This window comes from Oncorhynchus kisutch, linkage group LG13 (assembly GCF_002021735.2).
Source record: "Oncorhynchus kisutch isolate 150728-3 linkage group LG13, Okis_V2, whole genome shotgun sequence".
In the NCBI taxonomy this organism is placed as follows: Eukaryota; Metazoa; Chordata; class Actinopteri; order Salmoniformes; family Salmonidae; genus Oncorhynchus; species Oncorhynchus kisutch.
This window is the reverse complement of record NC_034186.2, coordinates 6,520,886-6,537,624: the sequence shown is the minus strand read 5'-3', so window position 1 is coordinate 6,537,624 and position 16,739 is coordinate 6,520,886. Positions and strand designations below refer to the sequence as shown.

Below are 16,739 nucleotides of genomic sequence, written 5' to 3'. Positions count from 1 at the left end.
CATTTTCTTAAATTCCTCTTTGTGGCACCTGACAACACGACTGAACAGTAGTCCAGGTGTGACAAAACTAGAACATGTAGGACCTGCCTTGTTGACAGTGTTGTTAAGAAGATAGAAACTAGGGCCTGCAGGACCTGCCTTGTTGATAGTGTTGTTAAGGTAGAAACTAGGGCCTGTAGGACCTGCCTTGTTGACAGTGTTGTTAAGAAGGTAGAAACTAAGGCCTGTAGGACCTGCCTTGTTGATAGTGTTGTTAAGAAGGTAGAAACTAGGGCCTGTAGGACCTGCCTTGTTGATAGTGTTAAGAAGGTAGAAACTAGGGCCTGTAGGACCTGCCTTGTTGATAGTGTTGTTAAGAAGGTAGAAACTAGGGCCTGTAGGACCTGCCTTGTTGATAGTGTTGTTAAGGTAGAAACTAGGGCCTGTAGGACCTGCCTTGTTGACAGTGTTAAGAAGGTAGAAACTAGGGCCTGTAGGACCTGCCTTGTTGACAGTGTTGTTAAGAAGATAGAAACTAGGGCCTGTAGGACCTGCCTTGTTGACAGTGTTGTTAAGAAGGTAGAGCGTCGCTTTATGGACAGACTTTCCCCATCTGAGCGACTGTTGTATCAATGTTTTGACCATGACAGTTTACAATCTAGGGTTACTCCAAGCAGTTTAGTCACCTCAACTTGTTCAATTTCCACATGACATGATTTAGTTGAGGTTTGGGAATGATTTGTCCCAAACACAATGCTTTAATAGTTTCAATATTTAGAACCATTTTATTTATTATTATTCTGAAACTGACTTCAGCTCTTTGTTAAGTGTTGCAGTGATGTGGTAGTTGAATATACTGAGTCATCTGCATACATAGACACACTGGCTTTACTCAGTGCCAGTGGAAGGTCATTAGTAATGCCTGACCGCTGCCCTGGGGGGGAATGCCTGAGAGCTGCCCTGGGGGGGGGGGGGGGGGGAATGCCTGACAGCTGCCCTGGGTGGGGGGGGGCACAAAGAAACAGAATTTAGAGGGTTCCATGTTCTTTAATGGAAGCATCTCCAACATAATCCAGGTAGTCAGGCATTCTCCCCCCCCCCTCCCAGGGCAGCTGTCAGGCATGCTGGGGGAAATGCCTGACAGCTGCCCTGGGGGGGGGGGGGGGAATGCCTGACAGCTGCCCTGGGGGGGGGGGGGGGGGGGGGAGAATGCCTGACAGCTGCCCTGGGGGGGTGAGAAATGCCTGACAGCTGCCCTGGGGGGGTGAGAAATGCCTGACAGCTGCCCTGGGGGGGTGAGAAATGCCTGACAGCTGCCCTGGGGGGGTGAGAAATGCCTGACAGCTGCCCTGGGGGAGGGGGGGGGGGGGGGGGGGGGGAATGCCTGACAGCTGCCCTGGGGGGGGGGGGGAGAATGCCTGACAGCTGCCCTGGGGGGGGGGGGGGAGAATGCCTGACAGCTGCCCTGGGGGGAGGGGGGGAAGGCCTGACAGCTGCCCTGGGGAGGGGGGGGGGAATGCCTGACAGCTGCCCTGGGGGGGGGGGGGGAATGCCTGACAGCTGCCCTGGGGGGGGGGGGGGGGGGGGAATGCCTGACAGCTGCCCTGGGGGGGGGGGGGGGGAAGGCCTGACAGCTGCCCTGGGGGGGGGGGGAAGGCCTGACAGCTGCCCTGGGGAGGGGGGGGGGGGGAATGCCTGACAGCTGCCCTGGGGGGGGGGGGGGGGAAGAATGCCTGACAGCTGCCCTGGGGAGGGGGGGGGGGAATGCCTGACAGCTGCCCTGGGGGGGGGGGGGGGGGAATGCCTGACAGCTGCCCTGGGGGGGGGGGGGTGAGAAATGCCTGACAGCTTCCCTGGGGGGGGTGAGAAATGCCTGACAGCTGCCCTGGGGGGGGGGGGGGGGGGAAGAATGCCTGACAGCTGCCCTGGGGGGGGGGGGGCGAAGAATGCCTGACAGCTGCCCTGGGGGGGGGGGGGGAGAATGCCTGACAGCTGCCCTGGGGGGGGGGGGGGGGGGGGGGGGAGAATGCCTGACAGCTGCCCTGGGGGGGGGGGGGGGGGGGGGAGAATGCCTGACAGCTGCCCTGGGGGGGGGGGGGGGGGGAGAATGCCTGACAGCTGCCCTGGGGGGGGGGGGGGGAGAGAGAGAATGCCTGACAGCTGCCCTGGGGGGGGGGGGGGGGAGAATGCCTGACAGCTGCCCTGGGGGGGGGGGGGGGGGGAGAATGCCTGACAGCTGCCCTGGGGGGGGGGGGGAGAGAGAATGCCTGACAAGCTGCCCTGGGGGGGGGGGGGGGGGAGAATGCCTGACAGCTGCCCTGGGGGGGGGAGAATGCCTGACAGCTGCCCTGGGGGGGGGGGGGAGAATGCCTGACAGCTGCCCTGGGGGGGGGGGGGGGAAGGCCTGACAGCTGCCCTGGGGAGGGGGGGGGGGAATGCCTGACAGCTGCCCTGGGGGGGGGGGGGAATGCCTGACAGCTGCCCTGGGGGGGGGGGGGGGGGGAATGCCTGACAGCTGCCCTGGGGGGGGGGGGAAGGCCTGACAGCTGCCCTGGGGGGGGGGGAAGGCCTGACAGCTGCCCTGGGGAGGGGGGGGGGGGGAAGGCCTGACAGCTGCCCTGGGGAGGGGGGGGGGAATGCCTGACAGCTGCCCTGGGGGGGGAATGCCTGACAGCTGCCCTGGGGGGGGGGGGGAAGAATGCCTGACAGCTGCCCTGGGGAGGGGGGGGGGGAATGCCTGACAGCTGCCCTGGGGGGGGGGGGGGGGAATGCCTGACAGCTGCCCTGGGGGGGGGGGGGTGAGAAATGCCTGACAGCTTCCCTGGGGGGGGTGAGAAATGCCTGACAGCTGCCCTGGGGGGGGGGGGGGAGAGAGAATGCCTGACAGCTGCCCTGGGGGGGGGGGGGGGGGAGAGAATGCCTGACAGCTGCCCTGGGGGGGGGGGGGGGGGGAGAATGCCTGACAGCTGCCCTGGGGGGGGGGGGAGAGAGAATGCCTGACAGCTGCCCTGGGGGGGGGGGGGGAGAATGCCTGACAGCTGCCCTGGGGGGGGGGGAAGGCCTGACAGCTGCCCTGGGGAGGGGGGGGGGGGGAAGGCCTGACAGCTGCCCTGGGGAGGGGGGGGGGAATGCCTGACAGCTGCCCTGGGGGGGGGAATGCCTGACAGCTGCCCTGGGGGGGGGGGGGAAGAATGCCTGACAGCTGCCCTGGGGAGGGGGGGGGGGGAATGCCTGACAGCTGCCCTGGGGGGGGGGGGGGGGGAATGCCTGACAGCTTGCCCTGGGGGGGGGGGGGTGAGAAATGCCTGACAGCTTCCCTGGGGGGGGTGAGAAATGCCTGACAGCTGCCCTGGGGGGGGGGGGGAGAGAGAATGCCTGACAGCTGCCCTGGGGGGGGGGGGGGGGAGAATGCCTGACAGCTGCCCTGGGGGGGGGGGGGGGGGGAGAATGCCTGACAGCTGCCCTGGGGGGGGGGGGGAGAATGCCTGACAGCTGCCCTGGGGGGGGGGGGGGAGAATGCCTGACAGCTGCCCTGGGGGGGGGGGGTAGAATGCCTGACAGCTGCCCTGGGGGGGGGGGAGAATGCCTGACAGCTGCCCTGGGGGGGGGGGGGGAGAATGCCTGACAGCTGCCCTGGGGGGAGGGGGGGAAGGCCTGACAGCTGCCCTGGGGAGGGGGGGGGAAGGCCTGACAGCTGCCCTGGGGAGGGGGGGGGGAGAGAGAATGCCTGACAGCTGCCCTGGGGGGGGGGGGGGGAGAATGCCTGACAGCTGCCCTGGGGGGGGGGGGGGGGGAGAATGCCTGACAGCTGCCCTGGGGGGGGGGGGGAGAATGCCTGACAGCTGCCCTGGGGGGGGGGGGGAGAATGCCTGACAGCTGCCCTGGGGGGGGGGGGGGGAGAATGCCTGACAGCTGCCCTGGGGGGGGGGGGGAGAATGCCTGACAGCTGCCCTGGGGGGAGGGGGGGAAGGCCTGACAGCTGCCCTGGGGAGGGGGGGGGGGGAAGGCCTGACAGCTGCCCTGGGGAGGGGGGGGGGAATGCCTGACAGCTGCCCTGGGGGGGGGGGGGGGGGGAATGCCTGACAGCTGCCCTGGGGAGGGGGGGGGGAATGCCTGACAGCTGCCCTGGGGAGGGGGGGGGGAATGCCTGACAGCTGCCCTGGGGAGGGGGGGGGGGGGAATGCCTGACAGCTGCCCTGGGGAGGGGGGGGGAATGCCTGACAGCTGCCCTGGGGGGGGGGGGGGGGGGAATGCCTGACAGCTGCCCTGGGGAGGGGGGGGGGAATGCCTGACAGCTGCCCTGGGGGGGGGGGGGGGGGGAATGCCTGACAGCTGCCCTGGGGGGGGGGGGGGGGGGGAGGGAATGCCTGACAGCTGCCCTGGGGGGGTGAGAAATGCCTGACAGCTGCCCTGGGGGGGGAATGCCTGACAGCTGCCCTGGGGGGGGGAATGCCTGACAGCTGCCCTGGGGGGGGGAATGCCTGACAGCTGCCCTGGGGGGGGGAATGCCTGACAGCTGCCCTGGGGGGGGGGGGGGAAGAATGCCTGACAGCTGCCCTGGGGGGGGGGGGGGGGGGGGGGAGAATGCCTGACAGCTGCCCTGGGGGGGGAATGCCTGACAGCTGCCCTGGGGGGGGGGGGGGAAGAATGCCTGACAGCTGCCCTGGGGAGGGTGGGGGGGAATGCCTGACAGCTGCCCTGGGGGGGGGGGGGGTGAGAAATGCCTGACAGCTTCCCTGGGGGGGGTGAGAAATGCCTGACAGCTGCCCTGGGGAGGGGGGGGGGGGAAGGCCTGACAGCTGCCCTGGGGAGGGGGGGGGGAATGCCTGACAGCTGCCCTGGGGGGGGGGGGGGGGGGGAATGCCTGACAGCTGCCCTGGGGAGGGGGGGGGGAATGCCTGACAGCTGCCCTGGGGAGGGGGGGGGGGAATGCCTGACAGCTGCCCTGGGGAGGGGGGGGGGGGAATGCCTGACAGCTGCCCTGGGGAGGGGGGGGGGAATGCCTGACAGCTGCCCTGGGGGGGGGGGGGGGGGGAATGCCTGACAGCTGCCCTGGGGAGGGGGGGGGGAATGCCTGACAGCTGCCCTGGGGAGGGGGGGGGGAATGCCTGACAGCTGCCCTGGGAGGGGGTGGGGGAATGCCTGACAGCTGCCCTGGGGAGGGGGGGGGAATGCCTGACAGCTGCCCTGGGGAGGGGGGGGGAATGCCTGACAGCTGCCCTGGGGGGGGGGGGGGGGGGGAATGCCTGACAGCTGCCCTGGGGGGGGTGAGAAATGCCTGACAGCTGCCCTGGGGGGGGGGGGGGGGGGGGGGGAAAGAATGCCTGACAGCTGCCCTGGGGGGGGGGGGGGGGGGGGGGGGGAGAATGCCTGACAGCTGCCCTGGGGGGGGGAATGCCTGACAGCTGCCCTGGGGGGGAATGCCTGACAGCTGCCCTGGGGGGGGGAATGCCCTGACAGCTGCCCTGGGGGGGGAATGCCTGACAGCTGCCCTGGGGGGGGGAATGCCTGACAGCTGCCCTGGGGGGGGGGGGGAAGAATGCCTGACAGCTGCCCTGGGGGGGGGGGGGGGGGGGGGGGAGAATGCCTGACAGCTGCCCTGGGGGGGGAATGCCTGACAGCTGCCCTGGGGGGGGGGGGGGAAGAATGCCTGACAGCTGCCCTGGGGAGGGTGGGGGGGAATGCCTGACAGCTGCCCTGGGGGGGGGGGGGGGTGAGAAATGCCTGACAGCTTCCCTGGGGGGGGTGAGAAATGCCTGACAGCTGCCCTGGGGGGGGGGGGGGGGGAAAGAATGCCTGACAGCTGCCCTGGGGAGGGGGGGGGGAATGCCTGACAGCTGCCCTGGGGAGGGGGGGGGGGAATGCCTGACAGCTGCCCTGGGGAGGGGGGGGGGAATGCCTGACAGCTGCCCTGGGGAGGGGGGGGGGGAATGCCTGACAGCTGCCCTGGGGAGGGGGGGGGGAATGCCTGACAGCTGCCCTGGGGGGGGGGGGGAATGCCTGACAGCTGCCCTGGGGGGGGGGGGGGGGAATGCCTGACAGCTGCCCTGGGGGGGGGGGGGTGAGAAATGCCTGACAGCTTCCCTGGGGGGGGTGAGAAATGCCTGACAGCTGCCCTGGGGGGGGGGGGGGGGGGGGGGGGAGAATGCCTGACAGCTGCCCTGGGGGGGGGAATGCCTGACAGCTGCCCTGGGGGGGGGAATGCCTGACAGCTGCCCTGGGGGGGGAATGCCTGACAGCTGCCCTGGGGGGGGGAATGCCTGACAGCTGCCCTGGGGGGGGGAATGCCTGACAGCTGCCCTGGGGGGGGGGGGGGGGGGAATGCCTGACAGCTGCCCTGGGGGGGGGGGGGGGGGAAGAATGCCTGACAGCTGCCCTGGGGGGGGGGGGGGGGGGGGAGAATGCCTGACAGCTGCCCTGGGGGGGGAATGCCTGACAGCTGCCCTGGGGGGGGGGGGGGAAGAATGCCTGACAGCTGCCCTGGGGAGGGGGGGGGGGAATGCCTGACAGCTGCCCTGGGGGGGGGGGGGGTGAGAAATGCCTGACAGCTTCCCTGGGGGGGGTGAGAAATGCCTGACAGCTGCCCTGGGGGGGGGGGGGGGGGGGGGGGAAAGAATGCCTGACAGCTGCCTGGGGAGGGGGGGGGGAATGCCTGACAGCTGCCCTGGGGAGGGGGGGGGGGAATGCCTGACAGCTGCCCTGGGGAGGGGGGGGGGAATGCCTGACAGCTGCCCTGGGAGGGGGGGGGGGAATGCCTGACAGCTGCCCTGGGGAGGGGGGGGGGAATGCCTGACAGCTGCCCTGGGGGGGGGGGGGGGGGGGGAATGCCTGACAGCTGCCCTGGGGGGGGGGGGGGGGGAATGCCTGACAGCTGCCCTGGGGGGGGGGGGGTGAGAAATGCCTGACAGCTTCCCTGGGGGGGGGTGAGAAATGCCTGACAGCTGCCCTGGGGGGGGGGGGGGGGGAAAGAATGCCTGACAGCTGCCCTGGGGGGGGGGGGGGGGGGGAGAATGCCTGACAGCTGCCCTGGGGGGGGGAATGCCTGACAGCTGCCCTGGGGGGGGGGGGGGAAGAATGCCTGACAGCTGCCCTGGGGAGGGGGGGGGGGAATGCCTGACAGCTGCCCTGGGGGGGGGGGGGGGGGGGGAATGCCTGACAGCTGCCCTGGGGGGGGGGGGGGTGAGAAATGCCTGACAGCTTCCCTGGGGGGGGTGAGAAATGCCTGACAGCTGCCCTGGGGGGGGGGGGGGGGGGGGGGAAAGAATGCCTGACAGCTGCCCTGGGGGGGGGGGGGGGGGGGGGGGGGAGAATGCCTGACAGCTGCCCTGGGGGGGGGGGGGGCGAAGAATGCCTGACAGCTGTCCTGGGGGGGGGGGGTGGGGGGGAGAATGCCTGACAGCTGCCCTGGGGAGGGGGGGGGGAATGCCTGACAGCTGCCCTGGGGGGGGGGGGGGAATGCCTGACAGCTGCCCTGGGGGGGGGGGGGGGGAGAATGCCTGACAGCTGCCCTGGGGGGGGGGGGGGGGAGAATGCCTGACAGCTGCCCTGGGGGGGGGGGGGGAGAATGCCTGACAGCTGCCCTGGGGGGGGGGGGGGGGAGAATGCCTGACAGCTGCCCTGGGGGGGGGGGGGGAGAATGCCTGACAGCTGCCCTGGGGGGGGGGGGGGAGAATGCCTGACAGCTGCCCTGGGGGGGGGGGGGGGGAGAATGCCTGACAGCTGCCCTGGGGGGGGGGGGGGAGAATGCCTGACAGCTGCCCTGGGGGGAGGGGGGGAAGGCCTGACAGCTGCCCTGGGGAGGGGGGGGGGGGAAGGCCTGACAGCTGCCCTGGGGAGGGGGGGGGGGAAGAATGCCTGACAGCTGCCCTGGGGAGGGGGGGGGGGAATGCCTGACAGCTGCCCTGGGGGGGGGGGGGGGGGGAATGCCTGACAGCTGCCCTGGGGGGGGGGGGGGGGGAATGCCTGACAGCTGCCCTGGGGGGGGGGGGTGAGAAATGCCTGACAGCTTCCCTGGGGGGGGTGAGAAATGCCTGACAGCTGCCCTGGGGGGGGGGGGGGAAAGAATGCCTGACAGCTGCCCTGGGGGGGGGGGGGGGGGAGAATGCCTGACAGCTGCCCTGGGGGGGGGGGGCGAAGAATGCCTGACAGCTGCCCTGGGGGGGGGGGGGAGAATGCCTGACAGCTGCCCTGGGGGGGGTGAGAAATGCCTGACAGCTGCCCTGGGGAGGGGGGGGGGGGAAATGCCTATAAGCGTGCTGAAAATCTGTTTACTGTGAAATAGCATCTGGTCAACAACAACAACAAAAAAATCCCCTAACGTTTACTAAGGGTTGGTAACAGGCTGATTGGTCGGCTGTTGGAGCCAGTAAAAGTTGCTTTGCTACTTTTAGGTAGTGGAAGGACTTTTGCTTCCCTCCAGGCCTGAGGACACACTTTCTAGTGAGCTTAGAGCAAAGAGAAATAAAAAAGAGATCGCAAATAGGAGTGGCAATATCGTCCTCTATTATCCTCAGTAACTTTCCATCCAAGTTTTTAAAGACAAACCCTTGTTTGGCTTTAAGAGGTGAGGCAGAAAGCTCTTCACAGCGGTGGGTTCAGCAAACACCATCCCATTGAGGAGTTTAGGAACAAGACGCGTTGCGATCAGTTCCTCTGGCAGGCTCTGCACCCGGTCCAATAGAAACCTGCCGTACAGACAGAAGATACTTTCTGTGGGCTCAGACAGTAACAAGTTCATTGGCAGACATTTTGTATGAGGTAATTAATAACACAAAGATAACAATGTATTGTCACATACACCGGGTAGGTGCAGTGAAATGTCGTTTTACAGGGTCAGCCCATAGTAGGAACGATGACAAAGGCAGAGCTGTCGCCGACGAATCACTAAACAGTCTAATTAAATACGCACACAGTCACTCACTCACTTAAAGAATTCGTTCTTCTCTTCCTCTGCCTTCAGGGTCAGGCTCTTCAGAAAATTCATGACCTCCAGAAAGTCATTTCTGAAGAAGTCGTGAGTGAGTAGGGAGCTGAGAGAGGGCCGAGACAAGGGGTCAGAGGTCAACAGGCCTGCTTGGAGAGTCCTCTTCAGACTGCCTGATAACTCTTCAGAGACTGCAGAAAGAGAGAGAGTTCCCTCAAATTAAAAGCAGACAGTCTGCACTTTTAAAATCAATCAACATGTACTTATAAAGCCCTTTTAAATGTTTTACATCAGCCGATGTCAAACCTTATACAGAATCCCAGCCTATAACCCAAAACAGCAAGCAATGCAGATGTAGAAGCACAGTGGCTAGGAAAAACTCCCTAGAAAAAAGGCAGGAACATAAGAAGAAACCTAGAGAGAAACCAGGCTCTGAGGGGTGGCTGTACCGGAGTCTTCTTCGGGCTGTACCGGGTGGAGATAAGGGATGAACCGGTTACATGATTAAAACACAGTAAAATTCCCAACGGCTAGTAATACTGTTTTCAATGTTAAAAATTATCATTAAAACCGTGTTTGATTACCACAGTTTGTCAAACTCACAGTAAATACGGTCCAGAATCAACCAAAAGTTAGCATGACGCAGGCGTAGCAGGCAACGTGGGTTTTGTTTTTTGTGAAAACATGGCAGAAGGCAGGGACAGCATTCGGGAAGATTTTCCTTCTAAGACGACCAAATATGAAGTGTGATAGTATTTTGGCTTTTACAAGAGTGCTGAGGGAAACTTACAAAATCGAAGATGTCACCCAGTCTGCAGAACATGCAAACAGGGTGACCTTTGTGACCACCACCTTATAGTGAATGCAAGGGAAGTCAACCTTTAGCTCAATGCAGGATCTTCGGAATGGGGGGGATGTCATGGTTACTTGCTAATAGCTTGTCAATAACGTAAACTGAAGCGTTCAGTGTTACCTGTTCTTCGTAAAAAACACTACACGTTGTTCTGCTGCTGTGTGTGTCGTGTGTCTGCAGACTATTCGCCCATTGCACACGATAACACATTATGTAGTTTAGTCACACAACCAACATATTTTGTTCATTTAAAATCCATCAGACGTGGCCTTGGTTGTAAAAGTGTTCCAACAGGAGAACCACTACACACACACACACACACACACACACACGACTCCTGTGTCAATTGTTGGGCTCATTGCAATTACTATCACTGTCTTAAGACTCATTTGTATTTACGCAAAATTGTGCATGGGGGTCATTGCATATACTCAAATGCAACACAGAAGATGTTAATAATAATAATAATTATAATGTAATAATACATTTGCTATTCCCTTGTTTACAGAGTGGGCATGCAGCAGGCAAACCCAGTGATACTACTGGTCCATCCTCATCTACAGCTGTGACACAGACACTCCAGCAAGCATTTAAAAGGCAGGCTGCTTATAGACCCACATCAAAACATACTCAAGACCTCACTGCAGCCCTATCATATAACATTGCAAAGGACATGACGCCATTTCAAATTGTTGAGAGGCCTGGCATCAAACTTTATTTTCCAAGACTGAAATCCAAAACCTGTACAACCAGGTTAAAGTTGATGTTGGAAAAAGTTTGGCTCAAAAGGCACATGGTTTGGCTGCAACTACTGACCTCTGGTCCAATGAAAGCAGGGGGTGGTTCAACACTACAAGCAGCTTCACTGTCCATTACCTCACTCCCAGACTGGCACCTGGAATCAAACTGCCTGGGAACAGTTCTTCACTATCCATTACCTCACTCCCAGACTGGCACCTGGACTCAAACTGCCTGGAAACACAGTTCTTCACTATCCATTACCTCACTCCCAGACTGGAACAGGAATCAAACTGCCTGGAAACACAGTTCTTCACTATCCATTATCTCACTCCCAGACTGGAACAGGAATCAAACTGCCTGGAAACACAGTTCTTCACTATCCATTACCTCACTCCCAGACTGGAACAGGAATCAAACTGCCTGGAAACACAGTTCTTCACTATCCATTACCTCACTCCCAGACTGGAACAGGAATCAAACTGCCTGGGAACAGTTCTTCACTATCCATTACCTCACTCCCAGACTGGAACAGGAATCAAACTGCCTGGGAACAGTTCTTCACTATCCATTACCTCACTCCCAGACTGGAACAGGAATCAAACTGCCTGGAAACAGTTCTTCACTATCCATTACCTCACTCCCAGACTGGCACCTGGACTCAAACTGCCTGGGAACAGTTCTTCACTATCCATTACCTCACTCCCAGACTATTCTTTTTTTATACCTTTTATTTAACTCGGCAAGTCAGTTAAGAACACATTCTTATTTTCAATGACGGCCTAGGAAAGGTGGGTTAACTGCCTCGTTCAGGGGCAGGACGACAGATTTTCACCTTGTCAGCATGGGGGATCCAATCTTGCAACCTTACAGTTAACTAGTCCAACGCAATAATGACCTGCCTCTCTCGTTGCACTCCACAAGGAGACTGCCTGTTACGTGAATGCAGTAAGCCAAGGTAAGTTGCTAGCTAGCATTAAACTTATCTTATAAAAAACAATCAATCATAATCACTAGTTAACTACACATGGTTGATGATATTACTAGATATTATCTAGTGTGTCCTGCGTTGCATATAATCTGACTGAGCATACAAGTATCTAACTGAGCGGTGGTAGGCGTACACATTCAAACAGCACTTTAGTGCGTTTTGCCAGCAGCTCTTCATTGTGTGTCAAGCATTGCGCTGTTTATGACTTCAAGCCTATCAACACCCGAGATGAGGCTGGTGTAACTGAAGTGAAATGGCTAGCTAGTTAGCGCGCGCTAATAGCGTTTCAAACGTCACTCGCTCTGAGCCTTCTAGTAGTTGTTCCCCTTGCTCTGCATGTGTAACGCTGCTTCGATGGTGGCTGTTGTCGTTGTGTTGCTGGTTCGAGCCCAGGGAGGAGCGAGGCGGAAGCTATACTGTTACAATGGCAATACTAAAGTGCCTATAAGAACATCTAATAGTCAAAGGTTAATGAAATACAAATGTTAGAGGGAAATTGTCCTATAATAACTACAACCCAAAATTTCTTACCTGGGAATATTGAAGAAAGGAACCACCAGCTTTCATATGTTCTCATGTTCTGAGCAATAAACTGAAACGTTAGCTTTCTTACATGGCACATATTGCACTTTTACTTTCTTCTCCAACACTTTGTTTTTGCACTATTTAAACCAAATTGAACACGTTTCATTATTTACTTGAGGCTAAATTGATTTTATTGATGTATTATATTAAGTTAAAATAAGTTTTCAGTATTATTTATTTGTAATAATGACAATTACAACAAAACAAAAATCGGCCGATAAATCGGTATCAGCTTTTTTGGTCCTCCAATAATCGGTTTCGGCGCTGAAAAATCATAATCGGTCGACCTCCAATTCATACTGCTTGCGCTTTGCAGAGCCGTTGTCAAGGAAGTGAGCTCGTGTTTATACAGGATGTACCGCACCCAACTAATCATGTCAATGCGAAGCTATATAGAGCCCTCCGCATTGTTACAACATTTGGGAGACTCCGCATTTGCGTCACACCCTCCGACCACATTTTCGGATCAAGCGTAAATGGGCTTTTAGTCTCGGCCTCCACAATGGATTAGTTCACTGAGATGGGCGCAAATATATATATATTACTGCTTGACTAAAAACAATCTCGGTCGACCAACAGCCTAACGATCAAACAATTGACAAGTCAACTAATTGGGGTCAGCCCTAATACAGAGTGTACAAAACATTAGCAACTCTTTCAATGACATAGACCTCTCAACATCAACTCTGGACCGCCAAGCCAGTTCCACTGCAGTTCTTCCATTGTTCCCCTCTAATCAGGAACTGATTTAGACCTGGGATACCAGGTTGGTGCAATTCATTATCAGGCAGAACAGAAAACCAGCATGCTCCGGACCTTGTAGGGTCAGAGAATCCAGGTGAAAGCCATGATCCCTTATTGATGTCACTTGTCAAATCCACTTCAAATCAGTATAGATGAAGGGGAGGAGCCAGGTTAAATAATGATTTTTAATCCTTGAGACATAGATTGGGGTATGTGTGCCATTCAGAGGGTGAAATGTAGGTGCCAGGCACACTGGTTTGTGTCAGCAACTGCAACGCTGCTGTGTTTTTCACGCTCAATAGTTTCCTGTGTATCAAGAATGGTCCACCACCCAAAGAACATCCAGCCAATGTAACACAACTATGGGAAGCATTGGAGTCAACATGGACCAGCGTCCCGGTGGAATGCTTTCGACAACATGTAGAGTCCATGCCCCAACAACTTGAGGCTGTTCTGAAGGCAAAATGGGGAGGTGCAACTCAGTATTAGGAAGGTGATTCCTAATGTTTTGTACACTCAGTGTGGGGAGAGAGAGAGAGAAGAGGTTTGGCAGGAAGAGAGAGGACAGGGAGGATGAGGGGAAGACAAGACCAGGCAAAGGAGAAAGAGAGCGTCACAAAGTCTGAGATTATCAAGCATAATGTTCACTTCTATAATAAGAAAAAAAAAAAAAGCCATTCCATCCTATTGTACAAGTGTTCTGTTCATGGTTTGAATGGAACGTTCCAACAGTCAATCAAGTTGAGGCTTCTCCACTCACCATATCCTATTGTACAAGTGTTCTGTTTGGAACGTTCCAACAGTCAATCAAGTTGAGGCTTCTCCACTCACCATATCCTATTGTACAAGTGTTCTGTTTGGAACGTTCCAACAGTCAATCAAGTTGAGGCTTCTCCACTCACCATAGCCATTGAGAGAATCATTTATTTTCAAATTCAGGAGAGGGATGAGGGTTTCCACCATCATTCCAAAGGAGAAGCAGTCTCGAGAGTGTGCATGCTTATCTGGCAGCGTTTTAAAGCCTTCCACCTGCAAAGAATGATTTTAGGAATTAAAGACAGACTGTTTTATTATTGGTAATTATGCAATGTTAAAATAACAGTGATGGGTCTGTTAACCTTACCCGCTCCTCCGGAGGAACAGTACTGGTCTCCCTCACATTCTGAATGGTGCTGAGAAACTGAGGTGGACAATAGAATGGAACTTTAAAACACATACAATAACCACAGACAATAGTGATGGAAAGTAGATTAGTTCTTTCCAGCTGAATTGTCAGTCACCTCTGGGGTAGCCTCAGCGAACTTGCAGACAGTCTCCATCCCCCCCAGCTTCCAATGGCCGTCTTCACTTACGAACACAGAAGACATGCAGACGTTGTTGTGGCTCGATTTTCCCTGAGGGGAGAAAGAAGACCTGTTATAACAGAAATGAGAACTGTAATACTGAACAGCGCAGAATCATGTGAGAGAGTTTAAATGTTCAAACGGTCCCGTCCACCACTTCGGTCTTATGGAGAAAAAAAAAGTTTATGCCTGCAGGGATTCTTCATTAATAGGGTCTGCCTGCCTGTGTGTGTGTGTGTGTGTGTGTGTGTGTGTGTGTTCCTTACCCTCTCATGCAGGAAAATCAGGGCCTGTAGCAGGTCATAGATGCCTGCACACAACTCCTCCGGAGTCAGGCTGTCCAGCAGGGGCTCCAGGGGCTGCACACGCTCCGTCACCAGGTGGATACCCCCGTCCTGCACCGAGCATGACAGGAAACGCAGCAGACACGGGTGCCGCAGGGTCTTCAGGTGCTACAGGGAACCAAACATTCATTAATGGCTCTTATTTTGTTCCAGCAGCTCACTCCTGTACAAAGTAGGATGAATTTAAAACTATCATTTCTTCAGGTGATAAAAGGCAGTACAGGACAGGAGGGGAGAGGCTGGAGGGATGTGGATGTAGCCTTATCCCTTGTAATGCTGTGCTTCCTTATCACATTGATGTTTTGTTTTTTTCACGATACCACACTCAAGCAAAGGGATGGCAAGTGATTTCCTTGGTAATGGCAGCTACATACACAAGGGAGCATCATTGCCCTCCAGTAGCCTCACATCATGAGTAGCAGCATGTCACACTTACTGTAAGTCACTCTGGATGAGACTGTCTGCTAGGGCTTAAATATAACGCAACAAGGCTCAGACAATTTCAAGTGATCATTTATCATGAGGATATATTACAGCCAGGGCAGCAGACAGGAGACACGGGTGATGCCTTGCCCAAATGTGACTAGCCTGGAGAAATCCAGTCTGTTTGTGCTAACATTCCACTTAGTTGCTTGAATAATTGTAAGCGAGCGTTGCGCCTTTTCAACATTCCTCTCCTTCTCACGCTAAACATGGCATGACAAGAAGTGGCAAAGAGTGGAATGACAGCTAAACAGGCTGGTACCCAGGCAACGATCAGACGGCTGTGTCACTCGCATGGGTGATGCCATACTCTGTCTGGAAGAAACGTTTTATAGATACCATATGGGTTTACCTTAGCAGCTTTGTTGACTTTGTCTTCGTTGCCCTGCTTGTGAACAAACACAGAAGCCGGCTTGCCATCCTGGAGCACGGCAGAGTACATGGTCAGCCCTGAGGGCAGGGTTAGGAGCGGTTCCTCCAAGATGATGCTCCGCATAGCGCTGCTCTCCGCGCCCATGGTCGCTCACCCCTCGATGCGGTTGTTCGGGACGCAGTGCCTGATGATCACACTGTACAGTGATTTAAAATAGAATTAGAAAAACTTTTATTGTCCACATTGTGGACATTTTTCTTCAGCTTCATCACATAAAAACAGACATTGAACACCATCAGAAGCACATCAACATCATTAAATAAACTATACAAAGTACAAATTCAGTATCAAGTTCACATATATTAAATCATTTATCTAAACCATAATCAATAGTTCCTAATTTAAAATAAATCAAAATGATCAAAAAAATCATCATCATCATGACAGATAGTTAGCTAGCTAGGCAGCGTGGCTAACTAGTATCTGTATGTTAAGTGATACACATCTGGCTAGCTGACATGGTTGAATGCTGTTGATTTAACTTGGTCACGCTAACCAGCCCCTTGGACTCGTGTCAAGCAGAGTAAATACAGCAAAACGGAACTCGGAAAGCAAAAGGTGTTTACACCTGTCTAGCTAGCTAGCTACTAGCTAACCTAATCATCTTATTTTTTGCTAGCGATACTCTGGTTGCTTTACAAATGGCTAGGTAGCAATTAAATAACGTAGTGTACCCAGTATCAGTAGTGTTAATGTCACATCGAAGTGTGTGTTACCTGTTTGGTTGAGTGCCACTTCTACGTATGGACAGCCAGCTAAGTTAGATGGCTACGCTCGCAAGCTAGCCTTGCTAAAAGTAGTCATCGCATTGGTTGTCACTTGGTCTTCAGTCATAGACACAAACATGTATATATATATATATAATGTAAATTGCCAATAGGTTAGCAATCCACGTATTTAACAATGAAGAAGATATTCGCTGTTTAACTTGAACGTGAAGCAAATAAATCGCTTCCTGTGTACCAACTGTAAACAACCGGCTCTTCCTGTCAAAGATTAGGACGAAACCATTAAATAAAAGCCAGTGGCAGGCGGATCGGGCATCATAATCAAAATATGAATTGTCGTTTGAACAATCACGAATAAGTGACTATAAAATAATTATAGTGGTTCTAAACAGTTCGTTCATTTGGTATCGTGTGGCATTTGTTGATCAAATCCGTATGATGTAACAGCATCAAAATACGTTACCCTCTTTATCAATACAAATGGTCAATGCCATAGTGGTGCGAGAAAACGCAGGTAGAACGCAACATATTACGCTACGTTACCTAACTGCAATCATTTATACACCTTTATGGCTGCAATAGCAGCGGGCTATGC

The 16,739-nt window shown here is 56.4% G+C and overlaps 1 protein-coding gene across 3 annotated transcripts in view; it reads right to left on the bottom strand.

Annotated features, from left to right (window-relative positions):
* The window catches only part of scyl3 (SCY1-like, kinase-like 3), a 20,581-nt gene extending 3,842 nt beyond the window's left edge, over positions 1–16,739 (bottom strand). Inside the window, exons 1-8 of one of the 3 annotated variants that reach the window (XM_031785452.1) lie at positions 16,608–16,739; positions 15,336–15,552; positions 14,423–14,608; positions 14,094–14,207; positions 13,937–13,993; positions 13,716–13,842; positions 8,904–9,093; positions 8,524–8,663 (exon numbers count right to left, since the gene is read on the bottom strand). In XM_031785452.1, the coding sequence (XP_031641312.1) occupies positions 8,524–8,663; positions 8,904–9,093; positions 13,716–13,842; positions 13,937–13,993; positions 14,094–14,207; positions 14,423–14,608; positions 15,336–15,500 (979 nt within the window). In that variant the 5' untranslated portion in view covers positions 15,501–15,552; positions 16,608–16,739. Of the gene's footprint in view, positions 1–8,523; positions 8,664–8,903; positions 9,094–13,715; positions 13,843–13,936; positions 13,994–14,093; positions 14,208–14,422; positions 14,609–15,335; positions 15,553–16,132 lie in introns of all 3 variants that reach the window. The other 2 variants (XM_020475485.2, XM_020475484.2) reach the window with 2 other exon arrangements.